At 33.6% G+C, this 26223-nt stretch overlaps 1 protein-coding gene across 3 annotated transcripts in view; it reads right to left on the bottom strand.

Annotated features, from left to right (window-relative positions):
• LOC118188230 (protein grainyhead-like) overlaps positions 1–26223 on the bottom strand; it is a 285114-nt gene that overhangs the window by 85789 nt on the left and 173102 nt on the right. For 2 of the 3 annotated variants that reach the window (XM_085806975.1, XM_085806973.1), the window contains one exon: positions 19137–19202. In XM_085806975.1, coding sequence (XP_085663101.1) covers positions 19137–19202 — 66 coding nt within the window. The remainder of the gene's footprint in view (positions 1–19136; positions 19203–26223) is intronic. The other variant, XM_085806974.1, reaches the window with a different exon arrangement.

Genomic DNA, 26223 nt, shown 5'->3' with positions numbered 1-26223 from the left:
TTATTATGCACTTTTAAAATTATTTCTTTAATCTATACATGCTTTAAAAATTTATGAAAATAATTGCAGTTATGCATGCATTAACTTTCAAAATTCTCTAAATCTTTCACTTGACCGTTAAAGATGAGAAGTTGATGAACTGCAGTACTAGAAGAATTTTGAATGGCACACATGTTAAGAAACTAGTTATTATACATATCATGAAGGTACTATTACGATATGTACTTTTAAAATTAATTCTTTTATCTAGGTATGCCTTAAAAATTTACGAAAATAATTGCAGTTATGCATGCATCTATTTTCAAAATTCTCTAAATCTTTCACTTGACCAATAAAAATGAGAAATTAATGAACTGCAGTGCTAGAAGAATTTTGAATGGCATACATGTCATGAAATTAGTTATTACACATATCATAAAAATAATATTAGGATATTAATGTCAGCTGTGATTAAAACTGTAATAAACTGTTAAAATTGACACAGATATCAAATGAAGAAGATTTTGTATCTGGCCACGAGAAAATGAGCAACATTCCATTGACTTTAATAGCATTATTATAAATATCACGCACCGTGGGGCTTACTTATCTTTAATAATGCTAATGCTTCCTGTCTACCCTTGGGGCGGCGAGTTAGACAGATTGGGGATCATTAACGAAAAGGCAAATTTTTTCGCAAGAGCTGGTTGCCCTTCATCATAGATCAGTCTGGTCAATGTCCCCCTTCGGTCACATGACCAGATTCGGAGAAATTCAAGAATGTTCGTCAGCCATTAATCTGTCCTTTCATTACACCATTGCCCCAAACAATAACAGTTATTAAAGTCATTCATAAGTTGAAAATGAAATAGTTTACATAGGTTCAGAATTCTTAACTTGGGAGATAATGTTCTTAGATACCTGCAATTTTAATGAATTATTTTTTTTTCTCGAGGAATCGTCTTCCTGTTGCATACATGAAAGCATCACTTTTAAATCTTCTCTTATTAAAAAACATTTATCTTTTCCTTATCGGACACCTAACGTAAGCCAGAGAAATGCTATATTTTAACTCAGCAGTATGCTTGAATATATTCGGTTCTTTTACGCTTTTTTATTTACCAATATATAGGTAGAAATAATCAACCTCAAATATGACTGATGCCACAGTCATGAGTTTCATGTTTTGAATTTGTATACCTAAGCAGTAAATAAATATTAAAGTTTGTTAACTGTCTCCTTAAAAGTAAACCTATACCAATACATCACACAACTGAAATATATTTGTTAGACCCAAGTGCAAAATTAATCACATGAATGTGACAAAAGTTTAAAAAAATGTCTTTATATAATTGAAAAATAATTACTTGAACTAATTTCTTTTTCTCATTTCTACGAGAGAGGTTATGCACTTACACAGAGATCTAAGCATTTGGCTAGTATAGGAAAAAATCCAAACCTATTTTAAGCTAAGAGGGGAGGTGGAGTTTCTAATCTTAGACTGTTTGATAAAATTCTGATTATTCTTCAGTTTTGTTTACTATCAATTGAATAGAATATTCAAGTTATGAATTTCTTTCTCGTGAAACTTACAACATTTATTTAGCTCTATAACCAAAATAGGAATTTTTATAAACTTCTAGATGTAGTGCACTTGAAACTGCGTTTATAAGCGTGCAGATTTCTGTTGATCTTCTCCTATTTCTGGTAACTTTATGCTTTATTCTTACTTTTTCTATTAAAATTTTCTCCATATTTACTTTCAACTCGGTAAAGCAGATAGTTTTCTCCGCTGAAAATATCCTCTTGCTCTTTCACATATCTTGTAATATTTCCCCATTTCTGAATGAAATATTCATTTCCTTTACTCACACAAAATTTCAAAAATATTGATTTTCATATATTAGTATATCTAAGAAAACCTCCATAAATAAAAAGCCATTCATTTCGTTTGTTCAAAAAAGCAGTGATTTAGTTTCATGGATGGTGTCTAAAGGTTTAAATTTGCATATTAATTTTCCAATTAATTTGGATTTAATCTCTTATAGATATCATAAGGAAGAGGATATACATTAATTAGCACATGTGCATTTTGACTTACATTTTAACATTTCTTTCACATTACTGTAACGGAGTAAAGATATGACGCAATTTTTTTAAATTTAAAATCTTGACTTAAATTTGCATTTTGAATGTCCTCGAAATTAGTTTCGTAATTTATAATTCTATTTCGGTAACTAAGTTGATTTCCTTTGGGCGTTAATTTTTAATGTTATCTCCCTTTGTAAGCCGATTTCTTTCAGATGTACAAGCAATAAACAAAATTCTATGCCAAAGTACAAATTTTCGCAATGAATACTTTATTACCTCTGTAGAAAAGTGGTTCGAAAGAGGTGGGGTGTAGCATAGCAATACGCTGCAACATTTAGTGTTTGTTTGCAGAGAAAGACAAAAATGTAATAAAGGAAATATAAAACAGTGTAGTGACAATTAAATTGCGTCATGAGCTAAAATTGTTTGAGAAGAATGATTACAGGTATAATTATGCAAGGTTTTTGAATTTCGGTCATTAAAATATAAAATCTTAATTAATTAATCTTCTTGTAAAATGTTGCAATATGCCTAAGTAAGTCAGCGCAGATTTTCAAAGAAATAACACCAGTTGTTGAATGTGTGCGACTCTGTATTTTTAAGTCGTACAAATTAGATTCTCTGTAGAATGGGCTGATTGCTCTTGGTTGGATTTCAGACTTTTACCTTATACTGGATCTCTCAGAAAGTATTCTGTTTAGTTAAACTTGGGACTGTTTAGTCTGTTTAGTCTCTTGGGAACTTGATATCAAATATCTGAATAATGAAGGAATAGCTTTCCTCTCCTCCGTGCATACTTTCACTATCCCCAACTATTTGCAAGAATAAAACATAAAATTTTTTGACTGGTTATTTATTTAAGAAATTTTTAAATTGGAGGCATTTTTTGATAACTGATTGGATGTAAAAAATACGTACTGAAACCGTCTGCGTTGTTACAATCTTTCTTCATAAACATTTTCTGAAGACTTGAAACGCAATAAAACAGCAAACTGCATTACTGTTCCTTAAATAGCTGATTATTTTATTGAATTTTTGTTCTTATAGCTGTGATGTGAGAAGCCAGCTTAAATGCAGTTTCGTAAGGAATGATAAAAAAGCAGCATTCTATCTGATTGGAACACGTTTCACTTTTAAGGTTTTATCTGAAGAAAAAGCGAAAAATCTCTAAAGATGCTTTACGCTTAATGAATTCTAATGAATGCAGTTTGTTATTCTAAGGTGGATTTCGGCTGTTCTTAAATCCTATTTCAGTGCTGCATAGAATTATCGGTTAAAAACCTAGAGTTGAAATTAACACTACGCATAATATGTACCTGAAAAATATCACACAACCATCTTGAAAACTAAATTTATAAGCTAAAAAATAATCACTTTTCCGATCTTAATCACTTTGGTTATGCGTTAAGGAAAATAATAAAAAGAAGAAAAAAATGTCAGAGAAAAATCCAGGGTTTAAGTAATATCTCAGAATGTTTAAATTATTCAAAATGGAGTTTGTATTCTTCTTTTTATTATGGTTGAGATAAAACTAGCTATAAACTCGTATAATTGTTAGTCTTAGAAAAAATATCGAATAATGCTTTGAAATTTAGAATTCGAACAATATAAAAATAAATTGATACTCAAATATCGTTCATAATTACTATTGAGATTAAACTTAGAATATAACAGTCTACTAAAATGGACGATTTCGATTTTTCGTATAACAGACTGCTTTGAGAAGCAATTTTCTCTTCTCTGGTTCCTACTACAATGTTTGCTTAACTCTAAAATGCTTCAGAGCCCATTTATCTTCGATTCTTTTTTCCAACAAGTAATCTTCCTTCGTTTCCCTAAACAGATGTTTAATAAGAATACTAACAGTTTTGTTGAAGAAACATTCCAAAATCCGCAACAGATACTTACAGTTTTAGTCACTATAAAACTACGTTGTGTTACATTAAAAAATATCATTGATAAAGAATATTGTTCATACGATAGAGAGTTACTAATAGCTACTTTTGGATTGGTTTTCCAGCAAGTAAGCTTTATGTTTTCATAAACATATGTTTAATGAAAATAGTAATCGTTTAAATAAAAAAACAATTCCCGACAGATACTCGCAGTTTTATTCGCAATCAAGACTTCATTATGTTGCTTTTAAAATATTGATGATAAACGATACTGTTCATATGATTAAGATTCACTCCCATGTTGGTCACGAAGACAAAACTTTCCTGGTAACTTTGATTTGCTAGGGCATTTCAGCATCTCGTATAATTAGGTACTTCCGGAAATATGTTTTTAAAAACTGTAATGCTTGGAAAAAAAATGGCTTGCTGCTATTAGTTTTAGTTTTTACACATTGTAACTCTTTTGCTTTTAAGCAAAAATACCAACAAATGTATGGATACATCAGGTTTTCTTTCTTCAAAGCAGAAAAAGCGAAAAGTAAACTGAGCCCTTGCCAGGATTTGAAATACCGACCATCAAAGTGCTAGCTGAACGTGCTAAAAGTTAAGTTGCACTATGACAACCCACAGGCGATAATTTCTTACGGTTATAAGGTATTTTTCCCGCATTCCTAGCGTGCCTTTGTGTTGTAGTGGTTCTGCACGCTAGACTGGTATTCCGGAGGTCCGTGGTTCGATTCCCGGCGAAGGCGGTTGCTCATTTTCGAAAACCTAATGTCTCTACAGTGGCGTCCGAACTAAAAAAATAGGTGTTGGACAATGATTCTCCTCACCCAGGATTTGGCGATTGGGTTCCCTAAAATGAAAAAAAACGAGTCGCCCTTTAAAAGGGGGAGTATAAAAGGTATTTCTCCCGCCTTTCCTAGCGTGCCTTCGTGGTGTAGTGGTCAGCACACTGAGCAGGTATTTCAGAGGTCCGTGGTTCGATTCCCAGGGAAGGCGTTGCTAATTTTTCAATCTCTCTTGCTTCTAAAATACCTAATGTCTCTACAGTGGCGCCCGAACTAAAAGGGTGTTGGATGATGATTCTCCTCACCCAGGATTTGGCGATTGGGTCCCCTTAAAACCCCAGTCGCCCTTTAAAAGGGGATTATTTCTCCCACCTTCCGGGTGTGATTTCGTGGTGTAGTGGCACGCTGGGCCGGTATTCCAGAGGGCCGTGATTCGATTCCCGCCGAAGGCGGTTCCTAATTTTTCATTTTGCCTGCTTCCAAAAAAATACCTAATATCTCTACATGGTAAAGTATATAATACTAAAATGTCTTACATAAAATAGTTATCAAAAATAAGTTTTCAGAATGTTAATAAGTTGTTTATGGAATTTAAATTAAGTTTCTTGAGAGCTATTTAAATGCAGGGGCGGGGATGCATTAAAATAAATTAAAAAATAAAGGAAGAGATTTTTGGAAAGTTATAACATATTATATAGAACGAGAAATATCACACTATAGAAGAACCCGAAAAAAAATGTGTTGTATGATGTAATTTTCAATTTTGTTATCGCTAAGAGAATTACTCATGTCAATCTGTAATTAAAAAGCGACTATTTCTGAAGTAAACCGAAATGGATAATAATAGGAAAATTCATTATAAATAATGCGAATGGATCTATAAACACAGCTCCTTTTGCAAAGTTGTTAAAATACCTCTCACAGAGTGATTATTAATGTATCATCATTAAGAAAAGTAGCAATTCTGCTTCGTAATGATAATCATTAAAATTTTTCCAGCTAGTAAGAAGAATGTTAAGCACAGTAAAATATTGCGTAGTTAAAATGACGATTTTAAACTTATGATAATTTACTAAAATATTCTATGTCCTTTTTGAGAAAGAAAAAAGAATACTTGAGTTTTACCCAGAAACAATTTTAGAATCTATACACTATGTGATTAAATTAGCATATAGCTCTGAAATAATATTCAAATTTATTTAAATTATTTTTGAAGCTAGGAATGCCGGGTGAATACTAAGCAGAAGAGCACTGTTAATTCTTCCCAGTAACTTATTACAAATCATTTCATTCCATCATGCAAAAATTTAGCATTTTAAATAAAGAATATATTTAGTCACCTCCGTTTTTTGACGGCAATCTTATTCACTCACAAATGATTTTTGAGAATTGTTGAAAGTGCACAAATTTCGTTAGCAAAGAGCAGATGACGATTCCGTTAATACCCCATTTTATTTAAATTAACAACGAAATTTTGCAATTTTTAAAACTTTTATTTCTGGTCACCCAGACTGATATCGGAAGAAGACGAAACTCTCATGACGTGTTAGAAGGCAGTCGCAGATTTTAGTGCAGTGAATGTCACTGCTAAGGCTGTGCATGAAGTTGTAAGAATTATGTTAATTTTATTAAAAGTTAAATTTTAAGTTAAAGTTCCTTTCCTTTCAAATTCTTAACTTCAACTTACTACTTCCGGCCAGAACGTAGTTTTGGAATCTTGCTGAATATTTAATGAAGAGGAGCGGTATTTAAACCACGAAGTTACTTACAGAGTGAGAGAGAATCAGAGTTTCTGATTTACGCGCGTCTGCCTTTTTGGCCACTCTCTCTCTCTCAAAGCTGTTATTACGCTCGGCCGTACTCAGGCCCTTGCTAAGCTTCGTAGGCAAATAAGTTAAGGGGCCAACTCGATTTGAACCTTGATAGCTTCGGCCATATTTCTTTAGTTAATCTTAGTTTTAGTTAATTCTTAGTCTCTTAAGTTCAAGCCCAAGTGAGGGCTTTGTTTGTACACTCCCAGGCGGAGTTTTGTTAAATCTTATTGGAATAATAAAGGGTTAGTTACCCTTCTATCTTGTTGTTTCTTGTCGCCCGAAATTAAGCGATTATTCGCTTATCAGTTCTTAAGATTCTTCACTTCCAACATTAACTTAGAATTACAAAGTGAGGAACTCTGCAAAGTTAAAACTAATTTATAGGTTGAAAATAGTAATCATTGATGACGTATAGTAGGAACATTCTGCTGATGAAGAGTTAACAGCATCGAAACTTGTTAAACTTACTTTCGATGCTTAAGAGATTGAAAATGCAAGTACGGGTAGAGAAAGAAATGTGAATGAAGAAATATGGCCACAGAACTTTATCAATGCAAAACATTCTTTATATGCAAAACATTCTTTATCAATGCAGTGTTTTAGCAAGCTCCAATAGAAGAGCAGGAGAGAATAAAATGAAAATGAAAGTAAAATGGTAGGGGTGATGAAATTTTTAGATTACATGAGTGAACAAAATAAGTTCGAATTACTGTGCATTTGTTACAACTTCTGAACGAAATTCAATATTGATTTTTTTTTTAAAGTAAATGTTACAGACATTTATTCAGAAGAAAAACTGATGATGTGTGCAAATTTGTTATTACTTTAATTAAATTCAATTTAAAACTGTACACTTCATATTGTCAATTTAAAAACTTTGATGAACTTGTTTTTTACGGAAACTATGTATTAAATGAAATATTATGAAGCCACTTTTCTATTATCTGTGCTGTTTCATTACTCGTGCATGAGAAGAGAATCTGCACTTATTTCTGATTACTAGCAAATAGAATTCTTGGCCGACTAGAAATAAAAGAATTCTTAACCGAATCTTTGCTATAAGTCTTGCTGAAAGAAAGGGTGTTGACAAAGAATTGTACCTAAAGTTAATTTTATATCGGACAGATACGTTTGTAAATATCAGCTCAAATGTGCTAACAGTGCTGTCCACCATTACTTTTCGTTTTATATTAGGCACTCGGTTACCCTGGAAAGAATTTTAATTGCTCATCGGACGGAAACAAATTAATGTTATGACCTTAAAGATAAAGAATAGAGAAAAACTTTAAGTAGGGATGCTATTTATGCACGGTTGCTTTAAAATAGTATTCATTTCCGCATAGCTTATTGTTTATAGCCTTTTTGGACCCCTTTTATGGCCTTAACAACAAAGAATGAGCTTTCATAGTAGTTAGTAAAGAAGTGCATTTTTATTTTTCTCGCAACTCACAGCACGAGAGAAGAAAAACAGACAACCAGAGCAGTTTGACCAGTCCTCATCCATTAAAAATCTTCTTTCATATGCAGACGTTTGGTGTATCCCTAGGCATGATGACCCCAAGATGTACATCGAACCAACGATTGGTTACACCTTTAGATACTGTTCAGGAAGGGGCGCTGCATAACAAACGCAAAGGAATTATCGAAGTTATTGGTTCATACACAAAGATGCCTTTTATGTTTATTTTGTTAGGAGTCGATGTAGCACGCTGTCTCAGATAATTAATTTAAAAGTAGATCTGAATTCTCGACTTCATAAACATGATTATGGTGCTACATGCTGTTTCAAAGTCTTCATTCTCTTTAATGATGAAGAATGTGTTGCATATTTAAAATCTAACCGCAATATTTTGACCGATTGTATACCATAGCTTTTCTATTTTTCTTTGAATACATTAGGGAAAGCTCAATTGATACGAAGATGATACGAAAATATGATGTTAGTTAGATACGAAGATACGATACCTTATATAGTATGAAGTTGAACTAATATATATATATGTATGTGTGTGTGTATAATAAAAATAAAAAATATGTAAAAGATAAATTATAATTTAAATTAGCAATGTAAATAAATTTCCCGTCTGTATTCTATAAATAGTAATCTCTATTTGCACTGCGTCATTTCGAGACCAATCCATGTCATATAATTCCTATATTATTCTGATAATGTAAATGGAATTAAAACTCAAGAAGCGAATAATAATTTTACAACAGTATTAATTATCCAATCAAAATGCATTCAGAACGCTGGTAGTTCGGTCCGAGGTTCGAATCCCGCGAACGGGCTGGCTGCATGGGCGTTTTCGTGGTTTTCCCCATGTGTAACGTGTATACGAGCCAGTTTCCCTTAGAAAGTCCTCCACGAAAGGCATCCCTCCCCTCAGGCAGATAGCCCTAGCGTGCTTTGCCATAATTAAACACACACACGCATTCAGAACGAAAACTAACTCATATAACGCACTTGATTGTTACACTTAGCTTAGCTGTGTTGATGTCTGCTGCTTCCTTACTGGTGCAAAGTTATCAAAAATGAAAACCTTTTGACATAGGCGCAAATAATGTGCCGGGCGTTTCAGCATTCTACGACATCAAAATTCCTACTATTTATTACTTCTAAGTTTGTTTCTATTACACACACATAGACATATACAAGTATATATATAATATTTTGGCAGGCAGACACAAACATCGATATAGAGTGATAACTAATGCACAGCCAGAAATGACTATTTAATCGTTATTACAACTCACATTTCTAATATATGTCTGTTTATCTTTCGTTTTCTATTTAGGTTGAAGAAAAAATTCATGAAATTTAATTTTTCTGCAATGATGGAAATCTGCAATTCGATTTTGAATAAAGTACACAAATTAAAGAAAAACATATCACATTATGCAATATTAAATCTCAAACTGACTTTAGAGGAATTGCTGGTAACATAAAAATTTTCAAAACTAAAAACGTTGAACTGCATTTCAACTACACTAGAACAGAAGTTTACCGCTTTCCTACAGATGGATTTCAAGTTATTAATTAAAAACTGTTTTATTGGTTAGTAAAATGTTTCTTAAGTTAAAGAAATAACAATTTAAGTAGATTACGATTCAAGTTAATTCAGATGTATACGTTTTGATATAATTCAGACAGAAATTAGCCGGATGTATTGAGCTTAATATCGCTCCACAGTGGCAACAGTTGCTAGGTCGCAGCTTGCTATAAACTTTGGGTTAAATTTTCTAGAAACTTTCTGAAGAAATTCACTTTCGGCAATCTTTTCGAAACCTATAACCTTCATATAGATTACAGAAATTTCTATTTATATAACAGGGAGTATAAAAGAATGTTGTCTGAACACCAACTGAACAAACTTTATGACACATTCTGGATAGATTTATTGTAATGCGTCTTGAGAATAAACTACAGATTACACAATTTTGGCGTACAAAGTTCCAGATTATAGAGATATGCTTCAAGAGAGGAAGGGATTACATACAAAACAGTATTTACAAGGATAGAGAAAATTTTCTATGTGAGCAGAATAATTTAGTGATAAAAATTCTCAACATCGTGCGTTTTACAATTTACCCCTACAATTATGTGAAGATTTGGCCGAACAATATTTACCACCAGTCGCAAAATATTTGAATCCTCTCACATAATTATGGTTTTTCTTTGTATTGCTGAGATGATACCTCAGCTCTTTTCTTTTAAATTAATGTTTTTGGAGATCTAGTTTGCAAGCTAAATGATAGCTCATTACCAAATAACGTATGATCCCTATTTCTCGATCTTACTTTTGAGGACATGTTTCTGGTACAATATATTCGTTGTGTAAAAGTGAATAGCAGGCATTCTTTCACAGAAAACGTTCTTATGAAGCCTACAATAAATTACTTATCAGATCGTAGTGTAACAATAATTAAACTATGAGAAATATGGCATGCTGTGCAATTCTGCTGACGTAATCCAGATTTCTGTGACATTATGACCTGCTTAAAGAAAATGCCGTAATCTCTCGATATTTTCAACAGTCAGTTATAGCTTAGGCTTGCCTCGTTTGACGTGCAGCTTTGATAGGATGATTGTTTTTTTTTTTGGAATATTTTTGTATATATAGTTCATTAAGATTTTGCTTTTGTCAGAGATCGAATTCAAGTCTATCATAGGTTGCAAAGGCAAAAATGTTAACTGTACCAACTTTGTAATTTTTGTTCAGAAATATGTAATATTCATATCTGTTGAAGAAATGCATCCAAAAATTTGAGCAGATGCTACAACACGTTTGCTATAATTTTATTACATTCTAATTTCGTTGTTTATCCTTGCAGAGGTTGCAAAGCCGATTAAGAATTTATAGTGAGAAACGTAAAATATCATCATTGTCTTTGACAGGATTAGAACCACTGATCTTTGAATTGCCAGCTTGACTTACTTACATTACGAGAAACAGCACGGGGAAATGAGATAATTCCTCACATTTTTCTGACTTGAAAGGCAAGTGAGGAGAGTCACATGAGCCATTCACTAACTCCAGGTGGTGATGAAATTTTGTCCGCCATGTTTTAATTCAAGAATCACTATACATGGTGAAAAACATGAAAAATCAAAAGTGACCTCCGTTGGATTTGAAACTCTGATCTTTCACTTCTCAGCTGAAAGGGCTGTACATTTACACTACACTAGCATGCACGAAGAATGCGATACTTGCCCTCAGAATCTGATAGAAAACACCATTGATGTAACATATTAAAAGAGATAAGAAAAGAAACAATACGAACAGGAGAAAATGGTAATTTTTTTAGCAGTGGCAATTTATGTGTTTGATGATAATCTTACATATCAGTAAAAAGAAAAATCCTTTTATTCACCCCTCTTCGTTTAGTCATTCATTTAAGAAACTTGAAGAAATACGTAAAAATCTCTTGAAACCTACTAAATGGAATTATTATGTTATTAAAATATCTCTAAAAAGTAATACAATCCGAAAATAATCCTAGCACAGGAAGTACATGTATCGAGTTGATAGAGAATCAGTGATGAAACAAACTCACTGGTGTGACTCATCAAACAAACTCACTCAGTGATGAAATAAACTCACTTACTGATTTTTCATGTTTTTCACCATGTAATCCTATATATAGTGACTTTCGAATTAAAACATGGCGGACGAAATTCCTCACCACCTGGAGTTAGTGAATGGCTCATGTGAGATATTAGAAAATCAGAGCAAAAAGAATAGTTTATTTAGTGGAAATATGATGTTTAACAAAGAAACTTCAAGGAAACATTCTTTCAACAGTGTTTACTAAAACAGCTGTAGAAATTAGTCCTAAGGCATTTAATTCAAAATAGCAATTTACGTCAGTGTAATTTTACGACTCGGAAGAAAAATGTATTTTATCCAAAAGTTGAAAATGAAAACAAGTAGACTGCTGCTGAGGCTATGGGAATAAAAAAGACTGAAACAGCAAATTCTTTCAGTTCGAGAGAAAATATTTAACAGAAAGAAATATGAGAATGCATTTTTGTACTTTTCATTATAAGTATTTGCACCATTTCTACTAGAATACACAGCAGACGATTCAAATTGCTGCACTATGTTGGAAAGCAATCCACAAATCATACTTCGTTTACAAATGCATTATAATGAAAGGACGAAATGGTTAAAATTACTCCTTGGAGTTTTGAGGTGCAGAGTATGCCGAAATCAGTGCAGTGAACATCCATTTTTGAAAACAATATGGCTGTTCATTTGATCGACCAGACTTTGGATATAGCTACGGGTATTACAGTTCATACGGCTATGGTTCTATGCCAAAGATCATCTGTCGTACTGGTTGGCAAGTGCTTATCGTGCCAATCTCTGTGCAACTATTGATCAGACTTTTTAATTAAAGAGAGATCTGAATAACCTACCAAAACAGGCAGATCAAACACCCTAGGCATTGAGAGAAATGTGAGACAGCATGGGTAACGTACAGTTTCTCATTGTCCTGTTGAAAGATTAGGTGGCTTAGGTCTCGATAATATGGTACGGCCAAATGGGCACTGAGATCTTAATGCCTTGACTCGGTGGCTGATCAAAGGAACCGATGCTCAGGTGAGAAGTGAACGGGATATACACCCAATGTCACATGACACCATCAATCCAGATACTAGTCGGGTATGACGATGAAGAATGCAAGTTTCCTAATTTCTTTTTCTTAGCGTTTCAGCGCACGATTTCCTTAAATCACAGTAAAGCTGGCGAGGGTTATCAGTCTAAGAGAAGATTTGCCGTGGTGGAAGGAAACCGTCTCATATTCATACAAGTATTACACATGGGGAAAACCTTGAAAGCGAAACTTTCTGATATTCAGCGTTAGACACGAGGAAAACCACAAATGTCCCAAGCTCACCTAGACGAACGAAGTTTGAACTATTAATATTCAGCGATTAGTCATCTTTTTACAGCTCGACCGCTAGTGGGTTCTCAGTACATGCATATGAGGATTACATCAAAAGTGTAAACAAAAATAGGATTCCTCATGTCTTCATATGTGTTGACATGCATACGTGTTCAGATTCATGTTCATACGTGTTCATATGCCTTGTGTGTTCATATGCGTCATTGAATGCATTACTGCAGACCCTGATTCCATGCGCTATAAAGCCAAAGCCATGATCAATTGCTGACTATCCATGACGTTCCAGATGTACTCGCTCTATGCATGCGGATACACTTGTGGTACATGGCCAATTTACTGACCCAGGGTAGGTAATAAGGATGTATGATCTCAAACAGCCATGCGACCCCGATGTCATTCATTTTAGACATTACGCAGCGGGAACATTTTTGTAGAGTCATTAGTTTTTTTTAAAGCGGGAGAGGTGAAAAATGGATTCGCCGGGATTCGAACCCTGGACCTCTCGAATGCGCATCGAGTATACTTCCAATTACACCACGAAGGCATGCGGAAAGGAGGGAGAAAATACCCTGTATACTCCCCCTTTTAAAGGGCAACTGAGGATGAGGGGATCCAATCGCCAAATCCTGGTTGTGACAAATTATCGTCCACCCTCTTTTAGTTAGGGCGCCACTCGTAGAGTCATTAGGTTTTTTTGAAGCAGAAGACATGAAAAATATGCAGTGCACTAGCCGGGACTAGAGCCTTTGACCTCTCGGATACGCGTCGAGTATGCTTCCAATTAAACCACGAAGGCATGCGGAAACCTGTATTTATTGAAGTTAACTCTCATAACAGTCACTGGATTTCTATCAATGAGAGCAGCAGTTGCCTAGTATGATAATCCGCACTACCGGTGGACTACGATTCTAACATAGTCGAAATCTGAGAAGAGCTGACGCGAATTCCTTTTTCTTACGCAAGGCTAATAAACGACCTTCAACGCGGGGAGGGAGTAAATGGGAATTTGACTACACTGTCTATGCTAACCTCTATATTAGTTAGGCGTTCATTCCCCTTATACATGGGGAAAACCAAGAAAGCACCAATATTGTCAGCCAGTTCATCGTGATTTGAACTCGAGTTGAATTACCAGTGAGCCCATCAGCCACCGATTGGTAAAAGTTGCTGAACAGTGGTAGTGTAGTTCCAGGTGAACAAGCTGGTTGCATGGACGTCTTCGCGATTTTCTCCATGTGTAACTTATATTCGAGCCAGTTTTCCTTAGAAAATCCTCCACGAAGGCCTCCTCCTTAAGCAGATAGAACAGAATAAACCAAACCGAATTACTAGTATTCAGTTATTTCAAGTACTCGAAAAGTGATGGGCAACATATACTGGCTGCGTTGATTTCAATGCGAGTGCAGTGGCAATTTGCAAGTTATCATGTTTATTACAGAGAAAGTTCAATATTCCACTAGTCTGTTCTTGAATTTCCAACAGGTTTCAGTTATACTTTCGTTGCAGTACAACAGCATTTGCGACCTTAAGATTTCAATATGTTGTATCAGTCAGTGCTTACTGAACACATTCGAAAGATATCTAGCATTTCTTTTTTTCAAGGCTGAACAATAACAAGAAATTTCCATTAGATGGCGGTGTCGCATAAGCATTTTGAATTTTAGTAAGAGTATTCGCTGAGTTATTTACTTATAAATTGATGGTACTTATAATATAGAATGCAATTCTATATTTTAAGTACCATCAATTTATATCGATGAAATGCAGCTGCTATAATTCTTTACTAATAATTATTGAATACAGGCCAAATATTCTCCATTTGTAACAATCAGAAATGCTCCGTTTTACTGACAATTGATGGATGGAATGAAATAACTCAGATTTTTCAGCCTTCACTAAAAAACGTGGAGATTCCGTAAATCTGAGATATAGTTTTATACTCTTTAATTATTTCTTTTAAATATCTGTCTTAGAGTTGCCAGAATTAACGTGCAAAATGTCGTAACACGTGGCATGAAAATTTAAGTAAGGTTATTTCTGCCTGTTAATCTGCATTATGAGAACATATTATTCTTCGTCTTGCTATTTTTGGAAGTGATTTTGCATACATTACTTCGGACGCATAGTTTCCAGACCTTCGTCAAGCTGACTCACAGAAGCACAGAGAAATATGAAACGATACCTTTTGAAGAAATTACACTTTTGAAGATTGTTTAACAAAGCTAAATGAGGTTTGTTAATCAATTTTTATCTGAAGCGTTTTTAACTAATTTTGTTCGATCTCGAAAAGAACTAAATTAAAGGATAATTAAGGACAAATTAAAGGATAAAATCAGGGCTATCTGTTCAGAAGTATTTTTTATTACTTTCGAAATCATGAAGTTATTCTTACAGCAATTCATACTGTGAAAAGTTTTCGAAGAGAAACAATAAAAATACAAGTAATCCGTATAATTATATACTTATATCTCTTAATTTTGTCCACGTTATGAAATGATATAAGGTATAAATTTAAATGTATTATTAGGAAACCTTTGAAATGCTGGAATGAAATACTGTTATGATAACAGTACTGTTCAAATTTCTTTATAAGTAGTGTCTGAAATATAAATTTAAAATGCGTATTACATTAAATCGAGAAAAACGTTGATCAAAATTAGTGCTACAGCACAACAGCTCTGATGGAAACCTTGAAAATCCAAGGAAAACACACCTTCGGTTTGAAATATTTGCATCCATCATGTAATTAACCCCATTATAACACCGTAAGATGCGGTAGCTGGAATAATAGAAAGGAAAGCAAATAAATGGCTTCTAGAGAATGAAGGTATGAAATGTTGTTAAAAGCAAATCAAACATTTCATTTGTCTTAGGTCATGTCGGTGACGTAAAGTAAACTCATCTTCCCCCCTCGCAAAAACGATTTACTGCAGTAGCAATAAAGAAAAATATTCACGTCTGTTGTCTGCAGTGATTCCGATGTTGATGCAGATGGAAAACAAAATCTGAGATGAAATAGCTACGCAATTTCAAGTAAGCGATGTAAATATTTCTGCTAGGCAAACGCATATTATACAAAACTATATACCAGCAACGTTTTAATTAATTTTGATATATATCTGTTAATAGAATATTATTACAAAATATAAAAATTAGGGGAAAAATTTATCTATCTATCTATATAATTTAAATAGGTAAGGAATTTAAAACCTAACAAAAGCCGCTTAAATATTTGAAGGTAACTTATCTTGTTTCCAGAAACACGTAGTAAAAATGCAATACTTAAGAATAAGACAATTTATGAACTAAAACGTTTTACACAACAGGAAAAATGGGAAAAAACGCAGTACAAAAAATTTTTTTGTTAATCTCCTTTGCTTAAAGCTTCAAACAGAAGTTGTCAAGGGAAAAGTGTTTTGAAAAGCCTCAAATCAAGTTGGTCAACTAGAAAAACGTAAGCGTGTTTCATCCCAACAAATTCACCGAGACTTCAAACAGTTTTAACTGAACTCAATATTCTTTACATACTTATTGTCTCTTTTTCCGACGTGCTTCCGTTTTCTAAGCCACATAATATACAAAAATGTTTAAAGTAAAACCTACAAAAATTTAAAAAAAAACTTAAAATTTAAAATATGCAAATCCGAAAACATAAATGGCCTAGTAAGGCTTACGTTCAAAAGGCAATGCAAATGTAAAAGAATAAAAATAATCAAACAATTTTCAGATCTGAAAAGTAATTTGAAAGTCCTATGTAAAAAGAAAAAAAAATAGGGCTGACTATATATATATATTTGTCATTCATGAATCTAGCTATCTTACAATTCAAATTGATTTGACTTTGGAAAAATATGACAGGAATACTGGAGGTAGGAGGAGTTTAAAATTTACCCTGTGAGATGAAAGTACTATATCAAAGTTGACTGCTGTTGTGGTTGCGGTCGAGACCTAATTTACCGTTTGTATTAAACTACGCTCGCTGAAATTAAAGACATGTCTGTATTTCTTGCGGTTCCGCTGTGGTCTGCTGAAGTTTAAGCCTAAAAATTTTTTAGTTTGTATCCTTAATAGTGCTGTTATATTTATTATTTTAAATACAGTCGGTTTTTTTTATCTGCGTTAGGTGTTGATAGTGAAAAGTATATCGAACAAGACAATGTTCAACTTTTAAAATTTAAAAGAATTTTAATACATGCAGCATTGCTCTATCGTTTACGTCACTGGCCGGCAATTTTGATTAATGCTGAGAGTATCAACGAAGAATTTCGAAGTTACGCCATTTCCTATTACGTTAAAATTTTGCGGTTGAGGATAAAAATGTATTGACGCAAAAGATAAGTCTTTTACGTAATGTTTTTAAACATGTTAACATTTAATGCTATTGGCTACACCTTAATCATAATGTCAACAATATGAGGATTCTCAGATTATTTTTCTTTTGTTCGATAATTATTTTTCAGTTAAATCTCCTTTCAAAGAAAAGTTTTAATATCGAAAGGTGTTTATGCAGGGAAAAGAAACTGGTTTTAGGTAGCAAATACTTTCTAGTCTAGTCTAAAAAACAGTCTAGTTTGACAAAGATGTAACTACTATAATAAAAATAAGTAATAAAATAAGTGCCATACATATAAGTACAAGCACATACACACATTCACATACATACATACATATTTACTAGCCATTCTTTAAAACTCAGTTTCATGCAACAAAGAATGTCATCTTGAAGTAATAAAATAAATAATGACTTTTATTTTATGTTTTGATTTTTGTGATTTATTAATTTTCATGTAAAAAGTCATTTTCAGTCGTTCAAAATATTCATTCGTTGAAGTTATATGGTATTTCCCCGCAACATGCCTTCATGGGATAAGGGTCAGCACGCTCGGCGCGTATTCGAGAGATCCGAGGTTCGAGTCCCGGCGAGGGCACTGCTCATATTCATGTCTTCTGCTTCGATATAATCTAATATCTCTAAAACGTATGACTCCTAATATTAAATTTTAGACTAAATATATAATTTAGACTTTAATTAATGTGACCTCAAGGTCTGGTAAGGAAATGCGAAGTAAAAAATAAAGTTGTGAAGTGTCATCCTCAAAAAATTCTCAAAAAGGCATAGAAATTAAAAAAATGGATTTCTAGTTTTCCTCTTTGTAAAGGAGAAAACTAGAAAATACTTAAAAAAATCTTGAGACATACGGCTAAATAATTGAGAAGGAAAAGATTTTTTATGACATATCTAATCATTTATTAAGGCATATCCAATGAAGGTTTGAATTACCTTAAGTTACGTACACTGCAGAAAAAGAGTTCTTATATGCTCTGAAAATGTAAATTGTTTAGCCACCATTAAACATTTATAAATATTGAAATGTATTTAAATAAATGTCGAACTTATAAACTTAAATTCGGTCAAACTTAAAAAAGTAAGAGGAAAACTTAAACCAATTATAACTCATTTTCCACACATAAGATGCCGATTTTTATGTAGAATGAAAGCAACCGAGCGCATTCATAAAAGTAAATCTGAATCACTACTATTATGTTCAGGAATATTGTCACATAATCAAACTATTCTCAAGTATGTGGCACACATAAAGTACGTAAACGGTGATACAGTTATATCAAAGAGACTTTTAGCGCAAATTCCTATTCTTCTGAAATTCAGTAATATCTACTTTATGATAACCCAAAACCTAAATATTTCAGTTTATGTCATTCCTATGAATTTCTTACGAGTATCTATTATATTGCATTAAATTATTATTAGTAATCTGACATTTTACATATATATTTTTGCCTATAAGGGTAAATAAATTCATAACAAAAAAATTAATCTGTGTAAATTTTCAGGCCCTAGATAGTGTTAATTTTTTTTAATCTGTTAGTATCTTTGTAATAATAAACCGAAGTTTGGTTTATTTATTGCATATGTGCCACAAGTGCGTGTACGTAAATAATATGTTATGCGCAGTAAAACATTCAGATGACTTCGATTCGATTCCGTTGAATCAAAATTTAATTCAGCTTGTTTTGGTTCAACAAAAAATTAATCAAATGGAAAAAAATATCGCAATTTCTATCTTGTATATCAAATTTTTATTAAATTTTAACGGCTTAAAAAGTTAAGTTAAGAATCATTTAAAAAGACCTACAGTTCTTACCTTCACTCCTTTCTGATTGCTGAAGTCGGTACTCAAGCATTGCACTGCTACGTTCACCTGTAAAAGAGAAGCCTTTTTAGCACAGTAAACAGTTGAAAAGCTGAAGATGCAAAACAAGATTTGAGTTAAATATTGTTGAGTCTGAACGGTATTTTATGAAAAGGATGAATTAATATTTTTTTCCTGAATATCCAAGTATTTTCCTAAATATCCAAATGCCATTTTAGCACAGTAAACAGTTGAAAAGCTGAAGATGCAAAACAAGATTTGAGTTAAATATTGTTGAGTCTGAACGGTATTTTATGAAAAGGATGAATTAATATTTTTTTCCTGAATATCCAAGTATTTTCCTAAATATCCAAATGCCATTTTAGCACAGTAAACAGTTGAAAAGCTGAAGATGCAAAACAAGATTTGAGTTAAATATTGTTGAGTCTGAACGGTATTTTATGAAAAGGATGAATTAATATTTTTTTCCTGAATATCCAAGTATTTTCCTAAATATCCAAATGCCATTTTAGCACAGTAAACAGTTGAAAAGCTGAAGATGCAAAACAAGATTTGAGTTAAATATTGTTGAGTCTGAACGGTATTTTATGAAAAGGATGAATTAATATTTTTTTCCTGAATATCCAAGTATTTTCCTAAATATCCAAATGCCATTTTAGCACAGTAAACAGTTGAAAAGCTGAAGATGCAAAACAAGATTTGAGTTAAATATTGTTGAGTCTGAACGGTATTTTATGAAAAGGATGAATTAATATTTTTTTCCTGAATATCCAAGTATTTTCCTAAATATCCAAATGCCATTTTAGCACAGTAAACAGTTGAAAAGCTGAAGATGCAAAACAAGATTTGAGTTAAATATTGTTGAGTCTGAACGGTATTTTATGAAAAGGATGAATTAATATTTTTTTCCTGAATATCCAAGTATTTTCCTAAATATCCAAATGCCATTTTAGCACAGTAAACAGTTGAAAAGCTGAAGATGCAAAACAAGATTTGAGTTAAATATTGTTGAGTCTGAACGGTATTTTATGAAAAGGATGAATTAATATTTTTTTCCTGAATATCCAAGTATTTTCCTAAATATCCAAATGCCATTTTAGCACAGTAAACAGTTGAAAAGCTGAAGATGCAAAACAAGATTTGAGTTAAATATTGTTGAGTCTGAACGGTATTTTATGAAAAGGATGAATTAATATTTTTTTCCTGAATATCCAAGTATTTTCCTAAATATCCAAATATTTTCCTAAATACCCAAATATTTTCCTAAATATCCAAATATTTTCCTAATAGGAAATAGCTGCAAATCAAGTTAACGCTCATACTGTGCTGCTTGCTGTCTATAACTGTGTGATAAATATGTGCTTGCGAATACGCAAATGCAAATTTAATATATAGGAGCAAAAATGGGTATCGATGTTTTTCTTCGAATACTTATGGAAATAATCATATGAAATGAAAGCAGAAATAAATAAATAAATGAAAAAGAAATACGAAATTTGACAGCGTGTATAACTAATTCTTTTATCAATGTTTCTAATAAAGTTTGAATTTGTTAAAGTAAACATGAATTTGTTAAAGTTGTAGGGTTTATATTTATTTTAACTAACATTTATTTTAAGTTTAAACTATCTTTCCTGTCAAGCCTTACTTTCCCCTGGAACTGCCAATGCCAGAGTATGTAAATTTTAGTAGAACGCGCAAGGATTCAAATTATCAGCGGAAGTATTCTGAGTTAAATAGAATGGAAACGAGTTCGAGGTGTGCTGTTCTTACTTCACGAGCGCGGAGGTAGTTAGCCAGAAATTGAAGAACCCCGCGTTTCGGCCTGTGTGCTTGCCTCGGAGAATTGTTAATCGTTCAACGTGATATTCAAAGTTTGCTGAATTAGCAGCGGTATTGTAAAACGCGGTGAGGTTAGTTGCGTTTAGAGAGCCTCGTAGTTAGAGTCTTGTTATTATTTCTTTTCAGGTTCTTATTTTTATTTTACCGCCGGGTCGGCGTAGTTTGTGAGCGTCAAGAGCACGCAATTGTAATTTCTTAAGTTGAATAAAAAGGGACTTAAACCCTTAGCAAGACTCTGTCTATTTTCCAGTTTCAACAGTCACCTCTTGGTTGCGTGCAGGTTGGAGGCACGCAGCTCTACAAAGTTATCCATAGTTTGGTCAGTTACTGATAACACCGCTGGTAATAAAGTTCCAAATCACATTTCATTAATACGGTGTTAATTAATTACTTTTAACTCTAGTTGTAATGTATGTGCAACATACATCGAAGCTCAAGATTGCCGACGGAGAAAGATATTTTCTTGAAAGACCTCTTAAAGGAAGCAGCCTGTATTCATATTATGTTTGGGAAAAATAATAAACATGCCCCTACAGACAGCTCAGTCACTGGGATTTTAGTCTTAATGAATGTATGAAAATTTAAACTGAATACTAAAGAAAAATATCTAGACCGTATTAAATACCAAAGAATGTAAAAGAGCTTGCAATTTTATTTATGTCGGCCTATGTTGTACATTTTATAAGACTAGAACATTCGTATTGAGTGACTAAGATATTAGATCAAGATAGTCCGATTAATACGACTTTAAATGTCATTCACTCAGTTGCCCGACACTGTATGGCCGACAACTCGGTTGCCTGATGTGTGTGTTTATTCCCCCGACAGGTACGTTTGTCCGACACTCAATTGCTAGATGCCATTTACCTGACAGTAACAATTATCCGACAGGTGTATGTAATGAGTAGTAACCTACCCTTCTATTTGACAAGTATATGTAGTTAGTAGTAACCTACCTCTCTACGTTTTTAATGACTTGGGATCTCCCGGAGTTTTAGTTCATTCTGGGTAACATTAAAAGTTTATTTTATTTATACTTATTTTTATATATATGTGGGTGTTGTGTATGAGTGAGATTTCTTCACCAAGGATTTCCTCATTACTAATGATCTATAATGCAATATTGTGTGCAATACCAAGCAAGAAATCCAAAGTTGTTCGGTTTGTTTCTATCGCTAAAGACAGTAGTGATACGTTTTTCTCGTTCAAAGTGTTCCTTGCGAGTTCACGAAAAAGTTCTCCTAGAATGATATCCTCTGCCCTACTTTGCATTTGTAACTCTTCCTAAGCCTACCAATTAATGTGTAAAAATAAACATAATATTTTCCTACAAGTGTTTCAGAACGCCTGCTTCGACTAAATTCTGCGTTCTTGGAGTATCAAAATTTTTGATGGATGGAATACGAATCATAAAAAATCTGGAGGAAATAAAGGAGGACTTCGAGTGATCTTTCCATTTTTCCTGTACTCTGCCTAATTTTACCATACAATGTAATTATCGTCGAACCACTCTACTACTGCATTTGCTTCATCGGGAATAAGAAGGTTTAACTCTTCAAAATACAGATGGAATATCAGCAGATGGAAGAAAAGCAAAAGATGGGATGTATCGAAGTTGAAAACTTTCACCTTCGCTATACTTTTTAGCAAACCGTGATGTCTGACTATAGAGCCACATATTTTGTGGCTCTATAGTCAGAATGGATGAAAGAAACAACCTTCACTAGTGGCATCTGGAAATTCGTGATAAGAAGAATTGCTGCTTTTTCAGAAACTGATAATAAAATCAGAAATTTATTAGAGATCATATTCAGCAGCAAAATCATTCAAATATTGAAATCAATCACTTCTACGTTTTGACTAATCCCAACAACACCTTTTTTGGTGAACCAGATCATCCCCCCTACCCTAAACAAAGGTGTTGGGATGGGTGAAAATGCAAAAGTTCTGCGCATACTCTGGTTCACCGAAACTATTAATAGTTAAAGGATGAATCATTTAATAAACAATTTTCCATCATCAATAGCCCTAAGTTCTAATGGATTATCAACAACGAGAAAAACATAAAGTAGTTGACTGCAGAGGCAAAACTTCTTTACTTGCACTTTTTATAACTTGACATAAAGCATGGCGACTAAGCATTGCAAGAGGGCTTTGCTCCGGGACAATACTGGTTTCCTCTTGAATAATTTGCGCTGGTATGTCGCGAGTTTGGTGGGCCTTTATCTAGTGCTACAGCAACATTTTTTTTTTTTTTTTTTAAACATTAGGTTCCTGTTTATGTTTTCGTATTGGTTCCGAAGGTGATGTTGTCCGGCTACAAGTACGCTGTTTGCATTCCCTTCACAATTTAAAGCTTTGTGCATCTCTCAACACCAACAGTCTAATTTAGTCAAACCAACAGTCAAAATTAGACCAACAGTCAAAATTATGCTGATTAAATGTGAAATTCATTTATCAAACTAAACAAAAAATGGTGATTAGTTAATTACCTAACCAGATCAAGTGAACGTTTTCCCTAAAAATTATATTAATGTAGTTTCCCTTCTTAATGAATTTTTTAATAATGTTTCTGCGAATTTTATATTAATACCAGCAGCTACGCAGCCAGCCTTCGTCTGGCTTTTAAATGTACCGGAAAAATGCCTAAAGGGCAAACATTAAATTTAAAAACTGCTCAGAATTTTATTCTGCAGAACAACTTTATCAAAAAAATTAATAAATATGTAGTGCACATAAAAAAATTACAATGAAATAAGAAATATTCCTTAATACAAATATTAATTATCCTAATAAATTAATTAATCAGCTTCCCGTTGCCTTCTTTCGATAAACATTCAGTATCCAAGGGAAACATTAAATTAAAAAACTGCACAGAATTATCGTTCTCATTTTTCCGAGTGGCAACAGTGCTGATATCAGCAACAATGGCAACAGCGATATATCAGCAACAATGGCTGCATGCCATTGTTGTTGTTGAATTATCGATTTGATGCGATTTCATCAAAAAATATAAAATAAAATAAACTCGTTCGAATTTTGAAAAAAATCGCTTCGAGGTGCACTGGCTCTTGTCTAAATGCACCCTACGTACCAAATTTCGTAGCCCTGGGCCTGTTAGCTTCCGCGCGCGCAGCACGAACAAAAGACACAAACAGACAGACAGACTCTTCCTTATACATATGTGTGTTTAAAAATATTTAAATACCAGATTTTATATATTTGATTCTCTTTTATTCTTTTCGTATATGTTGCGTGCAACGTTTCATTGCATAATAAATTATTAAAAACCCAACAAGTAATTGAGATACCCATATGTATTAATAAATAACCTTTTATAAATTTACATTAAAAATTCAAGTATTCTCTTTCAAGTATAATTTCATTAAATATGGGAAATTTTCTTTGCTAATAAATTACTGGAACTGAGCTGTGAATGTACAAACATTTGGTTCATAAAAAATTCATAAAAATGTTGGCCTTCATAAATTCAGTAAGAAAATTATAACTTAAATACCTGACAATATTGCATAAATCTATAATTTGATTAACATTTTAAAACTGACGTTCACAATTAATCATTAAAACCAGAATAATGCACTGTTATACATTAAAATTGCTACACCATGAAATAAGCGCATAACATATTTATTGTTTATCAAATGATTAATATTTTACGGCGTGTAAGTAAGAGTATGGTACCTGAAAGTAGTTTTAAAAAGCAGACTGAAATTCCAATTTTTCCAACAGGAAATCGCGCTTACTCATATATATATATATTTTTTTAATGAAGGTCATGTTACGTCTCTTGTATAAAGAAGAATCCAACACGCCCTAGATTTCGGTAGGAAAACAATCGTAGCCTACCAAGACTGCGAATTATCGTATCGCGCAAGTGCTGATCGTTCTGGTTGAGATCCAGTGGCGGTGTGGTGTGGTGTGGTGTATTTAATTATGGCAAAGCACACTAGGGCTATCTGCCTAAGGGAAGAGATGCCTTCGTGAAGGACGTTCTAAGGGAAACTGGCTCGTATACACGTTACACATGGGGAAGACCACGAAAACACCCATGCAGCCAGCCCGTTCGAGGGATTCGAACCTCGGACTGAACTACCAGTGTTCAACGACTTTACCGCTCGGCCGCTGGTGGGCGAGATCCAGTGGCACTTACGATAACTCGTATTGTGTCGATTTGTAAAAGAGGGCCATACAGTGCGATATGCAGGGTTTGCACAACTCACATTCACCAGTAGGCAAGAGGACACACATCTTGTCATCCTCGATGTTAGGGTTTGTATTGTCACATCACGTGCCCTGGGTCAGAAAATTGAGTGTGCTGCGCATTAATAGCACAGAAATTAGCATCCTTGATGGTACCTTTAATGACGTATGTCGGGTATCTATGCCCTTGTAGAGTCGAATAGGTTTTTCCAGAAATGTGAGCTAGCAACAGTGATCCTGCAGAGATTCGAAACACGCATCTTTAGCCTGTTTGCTGGACATATTAACGATTACCTTAGGAGATAACATAAAGAGGAATGGATTATTCCTTATGTCCTCTCCTCCTTAAAAGACGACAGCGAGAGGTGCGAAAATTAATAGATCAATTCCAGGGTAGTGACGAATAATCGACTTCTACAACTTTTGTTCGGGCGCTACAGTAGAGGCATTAGATTTTTCTAATGCCTCTACTGTAGCATTAGAACAGGAGACAGAGGCACGCCTGAACAGGAAACAGCAAATGTAACTCGCCAAGGATTCGAACTCTAGATCTACACCACTACAGCACGCTCATTAGAATAAGTTTCTTTTTTCTGACGAATCGCGTGGATACAGGTATTATAGCATCATTATACCTGTAGAAACACTGAGGGGAATGTTTGTCGTCATACCGGCCGAGCATCTGCATTAAGGTGTCTTGGGTGGACAATCCGTTCAACTCGGTCAATCCGATGCTTTGACCAGCCACCGTTATGTCATTTAGGTTTAAATACTCATGGTTGTGACATGTCCTCAGAAACTATGGTGCCTCACCTTTCAATAGGACGTCGCAAGACCACATGTTACTCATGCCTTCCAACGTTACTCATGCCCACATGTTACTCATGCCTTCCAACTCATTAAAGAGGATATTTGACTCATGTCTTGGCTCTCTTACCAATGGAAAATGTTTTGTTAATAGTTGCATGCAGACTAGCACCAGCTAGCTAGTATGACAGTTAAACTC

The sequence above is a fragment of the Stegodyphus dumicola genome, chromosome X1 (assembly GCF_044657685.1).
Source record: "Stegodyphus dumicola isolate Sdum_Otavi_A_Nest chromosome X1, ASM4465768v1".
NCBI classification, from domain to species: Eukaryota; Metazoa; Arthropoda; class Arachnida; order Araneae; family Eresidae; genus Stegodyphus; species Stegodyphus dumicola.
Note: the sequence above shows the minus strand (reverse complement) of the source record. Positions and strands in the feature narration are given on the sequence as shown.